This window comes from Neomonachus schauinslandi, chromosome 5 (genome assembly GCF_002201575.2).
Source record: "Neomonachus schauinslandi chromosome 5, ASM220157v2, whole genome shotgun sequence".
Taxonomy (NCBI): domain Eukaryota; kingdom Metazoa; phylum Chordata; class Mammalia; order Carnivora; family Phocidae; genus Neomonachus; species Neomonachus schauinslandi.
The window spans coordinates 93,877,741-93,889,753 of record NC_058407.1 but is presented as its reverse complement, the minus strand read 5'-3'; the positions used below and the strand labels follow the sequence as shown (position 1 = coordinate 93,889,753).

The 12,013-nt window shown below is 36.8% G+C and overlaps 1 protein-coding gene across 1 annotated transcript; it reads right to left on the bottom strand.

The window, feature by feature from the left end:
- Positions 1-1,411: 1,411 nt before the first annotated feature.
- Positions 1,412-10,464, bottom strand: OLR1 (oxidized low density lipoprotein receptor 1). Its single transcript, XM_021690662.1, has 6 exons — positions 10,341-10,464; positions 8,336-8,437; positions 6,437-6,682; positions 2,892-3,031; positions 2,503-2,618; positions 1,412-2,229 (listed from the first exon to the last, which is right to left on the bottom strand). The coding sequence occupies exons 1-6, from the start codon at positions 10,426-10,428 to the stop codon at positions 2,085-2,087; spliced, it is 837 nt and encodes a 278-aa protein (XP_021546337.1). The 5' UTR covers positions 10,429-10,464; the 3' UTR covers positions 1,412-2,084.
- Positions 10,465-12,013: the final 1,549 nt, after the last annotated feature.

The following is a 12,013-nucleotide window of genomic DNA, read 5'->3' as shown; positions in this document are numbered from 1 at the left end:
AAACTGCTTTTCCAGAGAATTAAAAGTCAAGCCATAAACTGAAAAACAAAAACAAAAGATGATCAAAAAGACATCTGATAAGGGACTTTTATCCAGCATATACAAAGGGCTCTCAAAATGTAACAATAAAAAAACAAACAACTCGAAACTTCTCAGATTTGTACATTACTTTATCAGAGAAAATATGTAGATAGTAAATAAACAATATAAGTAAATAAAAAGACCTCAAGATTATTTTTCATTTAGGAAATGCAAATTAAACCACAATAATATACCGCCATACACCTATTAGAAGGTTACAATTACAAGACTTAAGCATACCAAGTGTTAGCAAGGATAGGTGGAATTGGAACATTCATACATTGCTGGTAGGAATATCAAATGGTACAACTTTGGTAAATAGGCAATTTCTCAAATACACCTACTGAGTGATCCTGACATTAAACTCTTAAGCATTTACCCAAGAGAAGAGAAATACTATGTACAAACAAAGACTTGTACACAAATATCTATAGCACCCTTATCTGCGATAGACAAATACTGAAAACAACCCAAATGGTCATCAACAGGTAATTTATCAACAAATTGGGGTATATTCATACAAGGGAGTAATACTCAACATTTAAAAAGAGTGAAAAATTGATGCAAGCAATAAGATGAATGAATCTCAAAATGATTAGCTAAGTGAAAGAAGCTAGACCAAAAATAAAGAAAAAGGCATATTGTTTGACTCCCTTCATATAAAATGCTACAAAATGCAAACTGAAAGCAGTTTGGTGGTTGTCTGAGGAGAAGGCATTGGGGAGAGGATGATAAAAGTTGGATGATGGAAATGTTCACTATCTTAATTGTGGCGATGATTTCAATGGAAAATGTTCACATATATGAAAATTCTTGTGTACTTCAAATATATTAAGTTTGTTATATGCCAATTTAACATCAATAAATGTGCTAAGAAAAGAAAATATCTCTTGTCTTCCTAGGAATGATACAGCTTTTTCTTTTTTTTATAAATTTGGTGCTAGATTATGTGCAACAAAATGGTAAGGCTTCCTTTAAAAAGTAGAATAACCTGTGAAGGGAGGTAGCAAGGGAGTAGAAATACTGAAAATAGAAGGAATACTTCTAATTCCATCTGTTTCTATTCAGCTATATTTCCATACCTGGCTCAGTTTGTTCTTTAATTGCGTATCTTCGTATTTTCGTCCTGTGTGTTTCCATATTAGCACAGCACAACAGAGTTGAAAAGAACTCATTTACAAATGGTGTGTACTTTAGGGAAAAAAAAAAATCTATTTTTGCCTCAGTCCCCATGATTCTAACAAATACTATCTGGAGGATTAAAGCGATTAAGCTATCCTTTGATAAAGGATGAAGAAATAATTAGATTCCAAAACCAATAATGAATTGTGATTAGTTGACTGAAAAGATCATTCAATTTGTAATTACTTCCTGGAACATCCCAATTGCCCCAAAATGTGATGATGTGGGGTGTGTATGTCGTGTGTGCGCGTGTGTACGTGGTGGAATCTGGAGAAAGATCACAGTTTAAAAGACCAACAACAACAAAAAAATAAAAGACCAACAAGTGGTAGCTTTTAACGTTGAGAACACAAGTTTCTGGATTCCAGCATGGCCTTTCCCTTTTTCTGTTTCTTCGTGCATTCTTTTCTGTTTCGCATGCATTTTTCCATGCATCCACCAGTTGGGCAAGTTCTCCACCTTCCATCTTCTATGTGGTTTAGGAAGGTGAGGGAAAGATGGTACTGAGGTAGAGGACTGAGTACAGAGGGCTCCCAAGACTTGAAGAGGAATAAGACTTCAAAATAAAAAAAGTGAAGGGGAATTGAAGGGTTGGCAGGGAGACTTGGGACAAGCTAGGTGAAAAACAGAGAGAGAGAAACAGAATCAAAATTTCTGATATCAAGGTGCCAGGCAGCCGGAAGCCCAATCTCTGCTAGGGAGTTCTGCCATCAGCTAATAACAAGCAGTTCATAGGGCTCTCGTGGTTTACACCTAAGTGATGAAGGACAACTTAAATTCCAGAAAAGAATTCTCCTTCTCTTCTTCCAGAGCTTTCGAATTCACTGTGCTCTCAATAGATTCGCCTTCCTCTGACATATACTGAACGCAGTTAAAATGCAGTTGTCAGCGAAAACAGCTCCCCTTTGTATATATGCACAACTGCCTGAAGGATAGTTCTGGGAAACAGGACCCTGGAGTCTAAACCTGCAGATAGGGAAGAGGGGGGGAAAAAAAGGTAGATTTACTGCCACCTTGTGTCAGAAACTTAACCGTGTCTTAAAGCTTCAAATCAGTAATAAATGTGGGAAGGAAAACTCCAGAGAAGGTCTGAAAGGCTAAATGGGCAAGTCCCTGTCTGAGAGAGGTGGAGAAGGAATGTTCAGAAATTCCTCAAGCTTCTCCCTGACAAGAAGAGGACATTATGTGGAATGTGGAAGCAACTTCACTAGCACCTTAAGCAAAGAATAGGAAACTTACAAGTGGGGCATCAAAGGAGAGCCATCCTCCCAGAGCCATGCGCTGCTGGGTTTCCTCAGAGACAACCCCATCCAGAATGGGAAATTGGAATGGGCACTTGTTTGCCGGATGAATTTCTGTGGGGAGTAATGTTTAGGTTAGATTCACAAACCTAAAGAACCAAAAGAGATCTCTGACATCCTTTCCGTGGTTTTACAGAAATGTTTACAAAAGCCTAGAGATACAATGTAACCTCTCTACCCAAGGTCATGCATATCATTAGTGGTCAGATGAGCCTAGAAAATAAGAATTCTGATTCTCAAACATGAGCTCCTCCACCAAGGGCATAAACCTGATTTATTTCCCTATAAGGCACTACTCCAGCCCAATGTACAACCATAAAAACTCACCAGATCATCTGTGCTATTAATTTTCAGCATCTGGGCATCCAAAGACAAACAGTTCTCCTGGCTTTTTTCCCAATTAAATGGGCCAGAGGAAAATAGGTAACAGTTTTCTTCATGCCAGAGCCAGTCTTGGGGACAAGGACCTAGGAAGTGTAGTATATCTAATCAGTGAGTGATGCCTGAGGAAAAATATTTCTACAGTTCTTACATCAATTCTCCCCTCGGGACTGTCACATGCATATCATCTCTTCTTAATTAGAATTATATCCAGAGTCTTCAAAGACCTCAATAGACCAAAAGTCTTTATTTCTCCTAAAGTATTCTGATTTTAGTAAACTAAATTAAAAACAAATGTGTTCAAAAGCAAAACTTGAGCTGAGATGTAACTTTAGAATCTGACCTATTTTTTAAAATTATGTTTGGAATAATGGAAGAGCTCGGGGAGTGGATATGTTAAAAGCCACACTGCTATTAAGAAGATAAGCTTGGGGTGTCTGGCTGGCTCAGGGGAGCACACAACTCTTAATCTCGGGGTGGGTTTTAGGCCCACAATGGGTGTAGTAAATACTTAGAAATAAAATCTGGGGTGCCTGGATGGCTCAGTAGGTTAAGTGACCAACTCTTGATTTTGGCTCAGGTCATGATCTCTGGCTGGTGGGATGGAGCCCCTTGGGCTCTGTGCTCAGCAAGGAGTCTGCTTCAGGATTCTCCCTCCCTCTGTCCCTCTCCCCCTCACGAGTATGTGCACTTTCTCTCTCTAAAATCAATCAATAAATAAATCTAAAAAAAAAAGAAAATCTTTTAAAAAAAGATACATTTATATATTTTAAAACTTCAGGTTTTCAAATAATGAATTTAAGCTTATATATTGTGCTTCCTGTTTCTAGACATACGTTGTCCAATACATAGCCATATGTGGTATTCAAACTACCTGTGTTTCTTTTAATTAAAAAAAAATTCTTTTTTAAGTAAACTCTACACCCAAGCCCCCAAGGTGGGGCTTGAACTCATGACCCCAAGATCAAGAATCTCATGCTCTGCAGATTGAGCCTGCCTGGGGTCCTCTTTTCGTTTCTTTTTTTTTTTAACGAACACAATATCACTATGTTGGCAGTACTTTACACACATTAACTTATTTAATCCTCATAACAACATGATGAAATAAGTTCCATTCAGATAGAGTAAATGGGAATGTGAAACTTGGCAGACTCGCTCTCACATCCATGTGTTTAATCACGACATGCACTACCTCTCAAACTTTTGCGTTTGAATCAATTGAGGAAATTTCTTGGGTGCCCTTCAAGATATTTTGATACAGAATCTTGGGATAAACCTAGAAGTTACCATTTTTAAAAAGCTACTGTAGTGATAATGTTGTACACCAAAGGTTGACAACTACCACTAATTTCAGTCCTAAATACAAAGTCTATTACTGTGAAGACCCTGCACCTTTCTAGCTGGATGACCTCCTGCAAACCACATTTGGTAACTTCTCAGAATCTCTCTCTCTTCATATCTACACTGTGGACCACAGACTTGTTAGTAAGAACAATAAAACTTGGGGCGCCTGGGTGGCTCAGTCGTTAAGCATCTGCCTTCGGCTCAGGTCATGATCCCGGGGTCCTGGGATCAAGCCCCGCATCGAGCCCCGCATCGGGCTCCCTGCTCCGCGGGAAGCCTGCTTCTCCCTCTCTTACTTCCCCTGCTTGTGTTCCCTCTCTCACTGTGTCTCTCTCTGTCAAATAAATAAATAAAATCTTTAAAAAAAAAAAAAAAGAAAGATAAAACTTGTCTCAAACTTGAGGAAACTGGTCTATTTTTTTTTCCATGTGGTATTTTATTATTAATGTTTTTGAGAATCTTCTCAAAGCCGCTTGATGAAAAGCAGTACTTTATTTGCTATCTCTATTAATTGGCCTTTATCCGACACTGTCAAGGAATGGAACATGTTACCTGGGATATCTACCAGTGAAAAACATATTACTTAATATTTTTGATTGGTTGCCCATGCCTGGAATCTCTGGGAGACAGTTCTGGATGGTCCTGACGTAGATTTAATCTCATACAACTGATAAAAAAAAAAAAAAAAAAAAAAAAAAAACACCAAAACTGTTTCACAGCCCCATCTGGGGACTGAATCATTGGTTGGTATGTAGCTATGTCTGCTTATATAAACATTCCTATCTTTGATAAATTAGTCTCCTTCCTTTACACCTTTTTAGAGACAATGTATTCTTTAATTTCCTCGATAGCTCCCTCCTTAATAAAGACATTAAATACAGGTTTGATACTTGCTAAAGATCAGTTTGTCCAAAAATCTCTGCTTCTTTTGGAAATTTAAATAACCCTGTAAATATTGAAGGGATTTATTAGCTCCAAAACTTTATAAAAAAAACTACTTATCATTTTATCATCACTTAACTTCTCTGGCTATCAATTTTTTTCATCTATAAAATAAAGATCTGTGGGTATTTGTGAACTGTTATATAATCCATATTCAAATAAATTGCATGGTTGAGATCAAGTGAGATGTACAAGCAAGAAACTGGAGAAATCTCTGTTTATTAGTAGCAGTTAGTTACTAATGCTGAGAATAGGAGACTCATTCATACACCGCCAAGAAAGCAACGCATCTCTGAGAGTAATTCCATCTCATAACACTTAAATCTCCCTATGATGAAAAGCATATGCCTGACTTAATTACATGTTGTACAAAGACTAAATGACACAGATAACTCTGTAATAACATCAGAGTTCACATCATCATCCCCTTCTTATAGATGCTCTTTCTACCTGCCTCCTAGATTCTGAGATCAACTCAATTCTTCTTATATAAACTGACTTCCTGGGCCCTTTATATTTTTTTCTTACCTAAAGTATCTACCCAACACTTGCAAGTCAGCCTACCTCCATTCATTTAATTTAAATTGATGTTGTATACTTTAAGAAATAGAGTTATAGAATAAAGTTAATGTAGAGCTTCCCAGGGACAAAGGAGACACCATAGGGAAAGAAATCAATGATTAAGATACATTGGTACAGGGGTGCCTGGGTGGTTCAGTCAGTTAGCATCTGCCTTCTGCTCAGGTCCTGGTATGGAGCCCTGCATCAGGCTTCCTGCTTCACCCTCTCCCTCTGCCCCTCCCCCCCTACTGGTACTCTCACTCTGTTCTCTCTCATTCTCAAATAAATAAAATCCTTAAAAAAAAAAAGATACATTGGAACAGAAAGAAGTAAGAATCCATGGCAAAGGGTAAGGGTGGGAGAATTCTTCCAGAAATATCACAAAACTAAATTTTAAAAATAAAGAAGAGGTTCTTATGAGGAAAGAAAATTTAAATCCACCAAAAACTGTGCTTAATTAAATCAGGTAGCTCAAGAATTTAGCAGAGGGAAGGGTGGGTTGACAAAAATAGAGAAATTCTGGTGTCAAACATTATGAATATATGTTAATATGCCAATTTCATGCCTAGAGACATTTTCAAAGCAGAGTTTAGATTAAACAGAGAAGTTTCCACTACTTCTTTTCACCTCTCCATCCCCCATACCTGAAAAGTTTGCTGTTTTCCTCAGAGCTTCTTGGAGATTCAGGTTCTGATGATGAAGTTCCATCTGTTTTTTGGAATTTTCATCCAGCTTCTGGTTAAGGGTTTCTATCGTTTCTTTGAGTTCCCTTTCTGACTCCTGGGAAGATTTTTCTGCCTGCTTCTGTGCTAAGATCTGTCCCTCCAGTATAATTTCCTGGTTAGTAAGGTTTGCTTGCTGTTGCTTTAGAAGATCAGAAACCTGTGATACTAAATCATAGCTGAAATAAGAACTCCATTACCAATCCTGAATAAAAATCCCTCCACTGGATTTTGAGGAAATCAAAGAATCGAATCAAATTATCTATTTTGACAACAGATAAACTGCTGGAAAATTACTCAGAAGTTATGGATTTAAAAGTTATTTAATATTCCTGCAGTATTTTTTTTTTAAATGTCAGGAACTGTCACAGACACTTTTGATTAAAAAACAAACAAACAGGATTTTGCTTGTTATTGATAGTTACGGACAAGCTTAAAAGCAATCATAAGATAAAGGGTGGTATATCAATGGCATAAATAAAATACAGACAATCTGAAATAGATGCCAACCAGACTCAGTGATTATTAATAGTTGTCATTAATGATTTACTCTATTTGTGTCTTTATTCCGCTGCTAACTCTCTACCCTTCCAGACTTCCTAATTTTATTTAAAAACTGTGACACCCCTTTTTTGAGGCCCCCTCCCAATTATTTTAAGGTGCTATGTCATAACAATTTCAAGCATTTTTTGTCTCTTGGGTTCTTTTTTTTTAGCCACAGTACATTTTAGGAAGGGTGGGGATGAAATAAAGTTTGTGAAATCTGGCAGGCAATTAATGTTAAGGGTCAAATGTTTCAGTTCTAGAAGCTTGATGATTCAGTACAAAACAGACTGACCCCTTGGGTTGAAGGCTGGATTTGAGACTGTTGTAAAGTGATTCTTCTCACGGGAAGACTCATCCAGTCACCACCACTGAGTCAAGGGCACTTATCCTAGTCATTAGGGAAGGCCCTAAGTGTTAACAGATTGAAAAAATAAATGGTTGGTGACTTTAACCAACAATTGAGAAACAAATAGCACTTCCAAGGCCTTAATCATCTAGATTCTAGATGGACAAAATAACTCAGATCTACAATCTAAATACACAGGCAGATTATATGGATGATCGATACCATTTTCATTCCTTCTTGGCCACTCTCATCCTTCTTATCACTTCTTTTCCTCTCAACATCCTCTCTTATAAGTGGCCATACTATAAATTTGAATTACAGTTATTTTAAATGTTTCATTTAACTTTAAATTGGTATTTAATCATCTCAATTAAAACTCAATGTAGGAGCGCCTGGATGGCTCAGTAGGCTAAGTATACGACTCTTGATTTCAGCTCAGGTCATGATCTCAGGGTCGTCAGATCGAGCCCTATGTCAGGCTCTGGGCTAAACATGGAGTCTACTTGAGATTCTCTCTTTCTCTCTCCCTCTGCTCTTCCCCCCACTTGCGCGCTCTCTCTCTAAAAAACCAAACAAACAAAAACCAAAAAAACAACCCCAGTGTGAACTATATGAAGTTTCTTTTCCTTTCGGGTCTCAGGGGATCTTGTGGCTTAGTAGCTTCAAATTATTTTCTTTTTCATCATTCCAGGATTTAAACAGACTTTACCCATGAAGTTATAACAACAAAACAAAACAAAAACCTACCATTCATAATCTTAATTCCATGTCCCAGTCAATTTGAGGGACAAGCACACTGTACTTATTCATGTTCCCACTTATTCCAAAAAGTCTGTCTAGACTGTATCTAAATCAAGGCTGTTTATAGTTATGAAACCAATTAATAAACCATGTTTGTAAGTCCTTTTTCAGCCTGTTCCAGTACTTACATTGCACTGTTAGCATTATAAGAGTTACCAGTAATCCCAAGCAAAGGATCCCCAGGGTCACAGCAGTAGGGCACCACCATCGAGAAGAAAGAAAATGAGGACCTAGAGTGACAGAGGATAGAATCAGAAAGACATAAAAGATGAAAGCAAGTCATCAAACAATTCTTTGGAAACTGTCTGTAACTTGTACTTTGCATTTCTTACCGTAGAAGTCCTCCCAAGGGCTCTGCAAATAATTCATTGTCCATATTTACAGATGAAAAATACAGACAGAGAATTTAAGTAATTTACTCTTGGTCACACAACTGACACAATTTAAGAGCCAGGATTCAATATCAGATAATGTGATGTTAAGTATCTGATTCTAAAGCTTATACTTTATCTACTCTCCCCATAATGACTCTCTAAGAAACTCTCAGTCTAGCTTGGTTGGATCAGTTTCATCCACAGAACAGAGAGCCTGATACTTTTAATATAGACCATGTGTATACACACACACACACACACATACACGCACCTCATACACAGTGTGTTTTATAAGTAGTATACCATAAAAGAATGTCAGACACCAAACAAGTAAGTTAGTTAATCAACAGGTCACCTCAAATAATTATAATTTTGTGCTTTCAATTTTTATTCCACTAAAATTACCATTGGAAGTAAGGTTATTGACTGAAGAAAAATAGGAATTAAACTTCAATATTCATTTGACTCACATTAATGTCATGTCCTATACTTACACTAGCTGTGGCCCTTGTTGTTATAAAAGTTCTCCATTATTATAGAAACAAATAAGTCATGTAGCTCACAGCTCCACCACTGCAAAAGCACAGATATTTTGATTCAACGGGAAAATATCTCATATGATCTATGTGAACCCCTAACCCTGTACAATAAACAAATAGGGTACTGGTTGTGTTATCATTTATATGCAGATAAGGAAACCCGAAGTCTCAGTGAATTGTATAAGATCACACAGATGTTAAGATCCAAACATAGGTCTTTAATCCAACTGTCAGTTGCTACATGGCTTGGAACATTACATCCCAAAATTTCTAGTGCAAATGTGTAATGATCCAAATCAGTCAATGGTCAAATATATTCACAGAGTCAAAAGCACTTCTGTCAGACTCTAGAGATGAGACAGACAAAATAAAAATCTTAACAGGAAGAAATACAGTTCATTCACTGATTCAAAAGTCATTAAACTCCTGGAGTGTATGTGGCAAGTTGGCAGAGAAGTAGAAGATGGTTGTATCTCTTGCAAATAATTGCTTAGGATTCTAGCTTGGGGGTAGATATCTGTGTAAATCTGTCAACCAATATTTCCCTCTGATCAGTATTCATTCTATACTAAGAGTGTATGTCTACCACTCTTGAGGGAAGAAACTCCTGAATTTTTAAAAGAAAATCATAGGCTCAACACCTGTTCAGGGAAGGCACAAGCTCCCATTTTCTACAGGACACCCTTTACCCCATTCCGTGGGTAGGTAGAGACCATTAATCCAACCTCTGTTCCCATTAGTGATTTTCTGATCAGAAAGCAATTGGATTCTTTTCAGTAGGTGACTGATCTGAGTGATTTAGCTTCATAATTGTAAAAATTCAGGTACTCAATATTTACAACATGAAGAATGAATGAATGAATAAATGAATGAATGAATGAACAAATGACTACTGTTAACTTGGATGTCTACCTAAAAATGCTGATTCAGAGAAATAACGCATGTAAGTGAATAGGATAGAACATAACGTATGATAATGTTTAATAAAAGTTATCAGAATCTATACATCATGATTCATATCAAGTTAGTTCATTCACATCATCATCATCATCATCATCATCACCATTATATCTGAATTGTTTTTCAAGTAAATGTTATTAATTCTACAATATTTTTCCATCCTTGAGTGTTTTAGCTTTCTAATCTTATATTCAATTAATTTACATTTTTGGGCTAATCCTAGAATTCTGTTGCTGTGCACATTCACCCACCCCTAATACCTTCAGCTTTCTTTCTATTTGGCTTCTGATCAGGTTGATCCTTCATAGTCTTGCTCTTGAAGTCATCAAAAGTCATTTCCAAATTCATTCCAAGAATGAGAGAATGAAGCAGTGAAGGACTTCTGCAAAGTAAAAATCTGTGAGCTCCTGCTAGAGTGTTTACATAGCTACTGCTATTTAATAGAAGAATGACTCAATCATTGGTAGGAGGAAGAAGAGGCTTTGCTTCATACTGGTAAGTTGGCTGACGCAAATTCTTGGTTTATGTCTATTGCAGGTGGGGAAAGTGGTGATTCTGCTAGTATTTCAGGATGTTTCAATAAGTAATTTATGAAAGGGAAAACTATTTTCTGTGAGCATTAGAGGACAGGCATTTGTATTCACTCTTCAGATAAGGAAACTGAAACTCAAAAGAGTAAGTCACACTAAATTTGTAGAAGACTCTGCATTTAAACCAGATTACTTGATTCCAGTGTCCATATTTGTTTACTTCACTGTAGCAGACTATCTCTATACTGTGGCTTTCATAAGTCTCACATTTTCCTTTTTAATTTTGACTGTTTAAGTTAAATAAACAGAAGATTAGAAATTTTGGAGTTAATCACATGTGACTCATCTCCAGCCATGGTGACCTGGGTAATTAAGAACTTAATTAGGAGTGCTATTTCATACAGTGGCAGTATAACATAGCAGCAGAAATTTGGAGCCAGATGGAGCTAGTTTCAAATCTTTCCTTTGCTAGTACCTTAGTCTATAATCTTGGGGATTTACTTAATACTTATGTCTTTGTCTATAAATTGGGACATTGCAATGTCCACTGGATAATGTTGGTAATGTTGCTATCTGGATTCATATGAAATATTGTTTCAAAATGCTAAGTATTCTACTTCAAACATGAGAACTCAATAAATGATAGTTATTAATATTAGTAGTAGTAATATTCAGCACAATTGAATTGCCCATCAAAGGATACATTTTACACATAAATGACTGGAGTCTCAAAGACTTCAGTGAGCTCCCCATAAGGATGCTTATATGAATTCGTTGATAGAATTCTCACCTATTTTCCCTCTACAACCTCCTAACCAGAGAAGAAATATCTCATTGCAGTTATACATGCTTTTTTTTTTAATATTATGTATTAGAGATATTTTCTGAAGTATTCATGGGCAAAATGATATGATAGCTGGAATTTGCTTTAAACTACGTGAGGAAAAAAATAAAAGGAGGGGATACATTAAAGAACATTGGAAAAAAAATACATACAAATAAAATATCTAGGAAACTATTAAGAAAAATCACTGATACTGACATTCTACTTAGGATTCCATTTCCTTCCTCCTTCCTGGATTACTTGTATTCCCTTTTCCTGCGCAGGGTATCTGAGACCAAATTGAAAATAGTTCACCTGTCATTTAAAGTTGTACTCTATGGGGCACCTGGGTGGCTCAGCCTATTAAGCATCAGACTATTGATTTCAGTTCAGGTCCATGATCTCAGGGTAATAATCTCAGGGTCATGAGACCGAGCCCCGTGTCAGGTTCTGCCCTAAGTGTGGAGCCTGCTTAAGGATTCTCTCTCCTTCTCCCTCTGCCCCTCTGCTAGCTTGCCCTCTGTCTCTAAAAGAAGAAAGAAAGAAAGAAAGAAAGAAAGAAAGAAAGAAAGAAAGAAAG